The 6,702-nt window shown below is 67.7% G+C and overlaps 1 protein-coding gene across 1 annotated transcript; it reads right to left on the reverse strand.

Moving 5' to 3' along the window:
* Nucleotides 1-65: 65 nt before the first annotated feature.
* On the reverse strand, nucleotides 66-5,864 carry TMEM240 (transmembrane protein 240). Its single transcript, XM_060025252.1, has 4 exons — nucleotides 5,621-5,864; nucleotides 5,316-5,422; nucleotides 870-1,078; nucleotides 66-737 (listed from the first exon to the last, which is right to left on the reverse strand). The coding sequence occupies exons 1-4, from the start codon at nucleotides 5,675-5,677 to the stop codon at nucleotides 589-591; spliced, it is 522 nt and encodes a 173-aa protein (XP_059881235.1). The 5' UTR covers nucleotides 5,678-5,864; the 3' UTR covers nucleotides 66-588.
* Between the last annotated feature and the right edge of the window lie 838 nt (nucleotides 5,865-6,702).

Raw genomic sequence — 6,702 nt, forward strand, 5'->3', positions numbered from 1 at the left:
TCTGTCTCATGGCTGATGTGCGGATCCCTGGGGCAGAGGCAAAAAGAAGAGGCAGAGGCTGGAGCTTTCTAGAGAATTTACTGACCAGCAGGGGTGGGAGTCACAGTGAGGCGCCCGACCCGGGCTGCCGCCGCGGGGCTCAGAAGCCTTATTGCTGGGCCCGGGCCTCCCCCGGACCCCTGCCCGCGCCCCCACTGCGGGCCGCGGGCGCACACGCCTCATGCACGTGCCCCCGTGTGCAGACGTGGGCGCACCCGGCTCCCGGCCGTGCTCGCCTCCGGCAGAACTGGCTCCGGCTCCGGAAACCAGACGGACGGACGGAGAGACAGACGCGGGCGCACAGGAAGCCGCTGGTTTCCAGCGGCGGACGTGGTCCTGGGCTGGGCGGGCGGTCCCACCCGCGCCCCCGGTGCCGCTGTCCCCGCGCCCCCGCCCCGGCCCCACCCCGACCCCCTTTATAAAAAGAAGAGGAGACAGCACCTTCCGCCGGACGCGCCCGACGGCCGCGGGCGCCCTGGCCCGGGCCGGCCGTCCAGTCCCGTGAGCGTGGGCGCGGTGGCCGGCGGCCCCGCGAGTCCTGCGCGCGGCTCAGAGGTGCCGCGGGCTCGGGTGCCCGTTGTGGTAGAGTTTCTGCTTCACATGCACCATGTTCCCGGCCGCCTCCTCGAACGGCCTGTGTGGCCGCCGGCCCAGCTCCCGCAGGCTGCACAGCTTGGGCAGCCAGGTCCACGAGCCGTCTGCGGGGCGGGGGGCGCGGTCAGGGCGTGGGCTGGTGGGCGGGGCCGGGAGTGGGCATGGCGTGGGCGTGGGAGAGGGCGTGGCCCCGGCGCGGACGAGGCTGTCTCCGGGTCCCCGCGCCGCGCACTCACCGTAGCGCCGGCCCGCCCTCCAGGCGCGCACGGCGCAGTGCAGGACGCCGTCCATCCACACCAGGAACCAGCTGATGCAGAAGCCGAGCAGCAGCCCCAGCATGAGGTCGATCTCCTGCTTGGTGACGTTGTCTGTCACGAAGTAGTTCTCGGAGGCGTCCACCACAGACTGGTCCCCGTCGTACGGGATCACGTAGTGGACGTGGTGCCTGGGGGCGGCAGGGCGGGCTGGCACCTGTCCCGCGGGGCGGGCAAGCTGCACCCGTTTGCCTGCAGGGGTCTTTGAAGCAGACCTTGCGGGGTGCTGAGGTCGGGAGGGGCCAGCGCACTCGCCCAGGACCCGGGTCACCAGGTGGGAGGCTGCCCGCAGGATGGGAGTGTGCGAGGTCATAGGTCAGCGTGACGTCCAGTGGCTGGCCTCCACGCATCACCCTCGTCCCTCTGCCCAGCCCGGGGCTCAGAGGCAACCCTGACACGGTGACAGGAGCACAGCGCAGGTGGAGAAGGCGTACCGGGGCGAGGGCCCAGGCGGGGTGCCCCCGCCCAGTGACAGGGTCACAGCCCGCCCGTGGGCCTGTGCCCAGAGGCCCCCACTGGCTCCTGGGGCACTGCCCCTCTGGCCTCTCCCTCCCACCCTGCAGTCACTCCGCCCTTTCCTCAGCTTCCCCTCCAAGGAAAGCCACGTGGGATGAGCCCTGCCTTGGGCCTCTGGTCTTCCTTTTGCCCCTCTGTCCCTTGCAGGAACCTCCCCTGCCCCAGTTCTCTGTGCTTGAGGCCCGGGGGCACCCCCTTAACCGTGCCCCACACAGATCCCAGGTCCTGGGACAGACCCTGGACCATGGTCTGTCCCCTGCATCCCAGCACCCACTGAGGCCTGGGCCGTTCCCCTCAGCCTCCCCTCCCTTGACAATCCAGGCGGAGGCCACACTGAACCCTCCCCACAAGGCTCCCTCTAGCCTCAGGCCTGCCTGGATCCTCTCTTCCTCCAGGAAGCCCTTTGGGCCCCACGATCCCGGGTTGGGTGGCCCTGCCCAGAGACCAGTGCCCAGGGCAACAGACTCTGGGCTCCACGCCCCCCCACCACCGACAGGAGGGCCGGGGAGAAGAAGCTGCAGGACCTGGGTGCCCGAGGCATGTGGGGTCCATGCACCCTGAGCCCCCAGTCACCCTGGGGCCCCTCCTTCCCCGAAGTGCAGGAGCCACCTTGGGGTGCGCCTGCCTGGCTCCCCTCCTACCGAGTCCCTCAGCTGGCTTCTCCAACTCTCCACCCCCAGCACGTCCCCGCGGCACCCCACGTCTGCTCTGAGCTCCAGCTGCCTGCATGGCGTCTCCACGTGGGATCTACAGACACCTCAGATTTGCACCTAAAAATAGCTCCTCCCTCCCCAACCTGCTTCTCCCCATCTTCCCTCGGTTACATGTCGACACCTCTGCCTGGTCTCCAGCTGAGATGGGTCCCCGTCCCCCCCTCGCAACTGAACATGAGCCACCCTCCCCGGCCCCCCAGGGACCTCCTCACAAACGGAAACCCCCCAGGACATCCCTGACCCCAGGCCCCTGTTGCCCGTCCATCACCGACATCCCTGTGCCAGTGGGGGCCACACAGTGCTTTCCACCCCGTGGAGACAGCAGCGGGCAGGCCCCATGTTACCCCCCTCCCGCTCCCCTGGGGACTCCTGGAGCCCATCCGGCTCAGCTTGTCCAGAGTAGGTGGGGCCTCAGCCACCACGGCCCCTTGAGCAGGGACCACCACACCTGGGTTAGTTGGAGAGGACTGCCTGACACATGGTGGCGGCCGTAGCTCATGTGGCCACAGCTCGCCAATGGCCCTCATCAGTCATCAATAGGGACGGAGAACCCTTGCTGAGCGCCGGAATGCGTAGCGGCAGAGGACGCCCTTCGTCACCCTGTGGCCAGGCCTCCAGCAGCTGGTAACACTGAGCGTCGCCGCCATCTCCTGCCCTCCTGCCTTCCCGACCCCGACAGGGAGGGTCTTCCTCGGGACCACGACTTCCTACCCCTGGACAGGGCAGGAAACTTGAAGATGGAGTCACCGAGGAAGCCAGAAACGCCCCTGCAAGTAGGACAAGGCCAGGGCCCCGACTGCCCCGGGGGTGGGGGGTGGGGGTGGGACCTCCAGGGGGTCAAAGGTCATGACCTGTGCCCCCATCGCTGTCCTAGCACCTGCCGCTCTTCCCCTGCTCCTTGCCCTCCTCCTTCCTCCAAGTCAGGCAGGCCCCGGGGTGGGGGGGGGCAGGTGGGGGCTCAGGTCACCCACGTGCACACGTATTTCCGTGATGTGTACATACATGTGTCCTGCCTGGGCCACGCATGTTGCATGTGTCTACCTGAGGTCGGACGCATGTTGTGTATACACGCCGGCCACATGCACAGGACATGGCGTGTATACCATGGACTCGGCCCATGAGCTCCACATGTGTGCATGTGCACGCTCGCCCGGGCACGAGCACGGTGCGTGTCACATGGAGATGCACATGCACTGGGCTTTGCGCACAGCCATCCTCTCTGAGGGCACCGTGGCATATGCACGGGTGTGCACCCACAGACACAGCCTGCTGGCACGCACGCTTCACAGCATTTACACACGTGTCCTCTGTATAAAATTCTCCGTATCGGCATGTAGAAGGCACACAAGTGTGTGTGCGCCTTCTCTGCAAACGGGGTGTACACACAAGTCGAGTCCGTTGTGGCAACATGTGTGCGTGGTTCGTACACAGAGGCCTGATATGCCAGACTGCACCCTGCAGACATTCGCTGTGCCCACGGGGCGCACACGGGTGCTGTATATTGTGTTACACACATGTACTGCGCACACACATGCATGTTGTCAATATACAAGAATACTTTGTACACGGAATTTACACATCCTGTATGTAGTGATGTGTACAAAGCACACATACATGGACACATACACACACGGAAACACTCTACGCCTACAGCAGGCGTGGCTCTCGTGTTGTCTGTGTCTAAGCTGTGCACTCAGGCCTCGCTGTGGCTTGCACTCCATGGGCGCTTGTTTTACACAATCCACGTGTACTCTGGACACTACATATGACCCATACACATCCCCGGAGCAAATACACTCTGAAAACACACCCTGTCTGCCCAAAAGGGCCTCAGTGTGAGGTCTTAGGCACACATGTGCAGGTCACACTGCAACAGCCCTGCACGGAAAATGGGCCTCACTAATGTTTAGGGAGCTGAACCCTGGGCCGGTGGCGGGCACACCTCCGGTCTCCGGGAGGGTCTCAGGACCCCCGCTCACACCCCCAGGCTGGGTCGGCCCAGGGAGCGTGGAGCTGACCTCCTGCCCCTCCTTGGCCTTGGGCCGTGCGCACCAGGCAGGAACACTCGGATCTCCGCGAGGGTGTGGCCACCCAGCCAGCACTCCGGATGATTCCTGGCCAACACTCGTGAGGGCCGTTTACACGCCCATCTCCATCTGCCCTGCTGCCCATGTTCTGCTTCGACACCCGGTCTGCACGCACAGGCATGTGGCATGCTTAGTGAGGCATGAAACTGTCCTGTCTCTCACACACCCCTCGCCCAGTACGTGTGCACACGTCCCTGGAGCAGCAGCACAGGGCAGGGTCAAGAGCACGAGTTCCCTGCCGGCCGCATGGCCCTGGGCAAGTCTGTCTGCTCAGCCTCTGTCCGCTCTCTCGGGGGCCCCAGCGTGCGTGGGGCTGAGGGGCTGCTGCGTGTGCGCACATGTATATGCACAGACGGTACACACATGCGCGTCTCATGAGAAGATGTTTATTTCGTACGTGGACATACAAACATGCATGGCCAGGAAGACTCCATCACTACATGTGCACAGAATGGGGGGGGTCACAAAGTGGGTGTAGGGACCTGGGCTCTCCCCTCTCTCTGTGTGACCTTGAGCAGACTCCACCCCCGGCCTCAGTTCCTCCCGTGGACAGCGAGGGGGTTGGGCCAGATGCCCCTCAAGGTAGGCCCTGCCCACCTTGACCTTCTGCTCTTCCCCCTAGCTGGCTCCCAGGAAATTTCATGGACACAGCTCAGGGCCCAGGGAGGAGGATGGTGTCCTCTGTGGGCATAGCCGTGCGCAGGATCCCTCCCGGGACACCAGGCTGGGCTGCTGCTCTCCTGGTCTCCACGCCCCGGGCCAGGAGGCCCTGGACCCGTTCTGCCCGTCACCCGCGGGCCCTTTCTCTAAAGGCAATTTGGGAGGGGGTCCTACTGCCTCGGGCATGCTCCCCACTCCCGGAACACCTCTGTGCCACGGAAGCTGGCCGGTCCTTCCCCCACCCGGCCTGGCGCCAGCCTCAGCAGCCCCCACCGGCCTGGCCCAGCTGGGCCTTGCAGCCCGGCCTGCATGGCGCTCGCTGGAGCCCCAGTGGGCCCCACCTCCACCCCACATGTGTGATCACGCGTGTGCCCCTCTGGGCGCAGACTCACCGGCCACAGTTGCAGTGGCAGACGCGGTCCTCGCCCCGCAGGTGCGGGAGGATGTAGTTGTGGAATCGGTCCAGCAGCGCGTTCATGTCCATCAAGCACGCGATGGCCTGGAAGAGCCCATGACCGGTCAGCGCCGAGGAGCGACAGGCTGGGCCGGCGCCCCCCGGCGGGGGCCGACGCGCTGGGGATGGGGGAGCGCAGGCCGCCCGGGCCGGTAAACAAGGCGCGGGAGGGGGAGGCGGCGCGCGGGCGCGGAGGCGGGAGCGGGTGCGGGGAGCGGGCGCGCGGGAAGCCCCTCCGCTCACCATCACGATCGACGCCCCCAGAATCATGAAGATCATGGTGTTGGCGCTCATGGACATCGGGCGGGGCCGGGCCGGGCCGGAGCGCCGCCCCCCGGCCCCGGCGCCCCCCCGGCCCCGGCCCGATGCTGAGCCCCCGCCGCCTCTGCAGAGGTCAGCCCGCCGCGCACCCACCGCCGCCGGCCGGGGAGGAGGCGCGGGGCCGGCGCGGGGCAGGGGACGCGGCGCTCCCGGGGTCCTCGGCCGCCCGGCCCGCGCGCTCGCCGCGCCCGCCGCGCTCCGCTCCGCCCTCGGCTCTGCCTCCCGCTCTGCGCGCGGCGCGGCTCCGGCCCCCTCCCCCCGCGGCCTCCCCCGCGCCCGCCTCCCGGGAGGGACCTCGCCGCCCGCGGCCGCTCGCCCCCGCGACGCCGGCCGGACCCCTCCCCGGGGGCCGCAGGGCCCGCTCGCCCCCATCTGGCCAGTGCCGGCCCTGGCTGCCTGCCCAGCGCCCCTGGACCACGGGCCGCGTCCCGCCCCGACCCGCCGGGGCGATCCCGGAGAGGCCCCGGGCTTCCTTCCGCTCTCCTCCTCCCCACTTCTCAGCTGGAGGCCCCTCCTCCCCGCCCGCCCGGGGTCGCCGGGTGAGGGGCTGCGGGCAGACTGGTCAGCACCCAGCCTCCTCCGGCAAGAGGCTGCCTTTAGCGGAGGGGCCGCAGGGTCCCTGCCAGGGAGGTCACTCCGGAGCCATGGCCACATGGCACAAGGATGGGGCCCAACAAAGGCTAAAGGATCCCCTACTGCGGGGGCAGGGCCAGCCTCAGCCCCGGCTCTCCTCAGGGGTGGGCCACGAAGCTCAGAGGCCCGCGTCGAAGCCCTGATGTGGCTGCCCCATGTCGCTGGGGGCTGGGGAGGGGTCACTGAGCCAGCCCACCATCCACAGGCAGGGGGACAGCACTGCCCACAGAGGAGTCCCCGGAACACCTCTGTGCCACGGAGACCAGGAGGGGTCACCAGGCAAGAGCGGTCCCCGCCCAGGGAGCAGGTGCCACATCCCTCCAGAGTCCCAGTGGACGGGAGGCCCTCGGGGTGGTGCTAGAGAGCTCAGC

Source organism: Delphinus delphis, chromosome 1 (assembly GCF_949987515.2).
Source record: "Delphinus delphis chromosome 1, mDelDel1.2, whole genome shotgun sequence".
Lineage (NCBI taxonomy): Eukaryota > Metazoa > Chordata > Mammalia > Artiodactyla > Delphinidae > Delphinus > Delphinus delphis.

Excerpts from the sequence above, each read along its gene's own strand:
- TMEM240 (XM_060025252.1), bottom strand. The coding sequence starts at position 5,677 with ATGTCCATGAGCGCCAACACCATGATCTTCATGATTCTGGGGGCGTCG. Across the intron at positions 5,423-5,620 it reads TGGGGGCGTCGATCGTGATG|GCCATCGCGTGCTTGATGGA; the intron begins GTGAGCGGAGGG and ends GGGCTCTTCCAG. Across the intron at positions 1,079-5,315 it reads TGCCACTGCAACTGTGGCCG|GCACCACGTCCACTACGTGA; the intron begins GTGAGTCTGCGC and ends TGCCGCCCCCAG.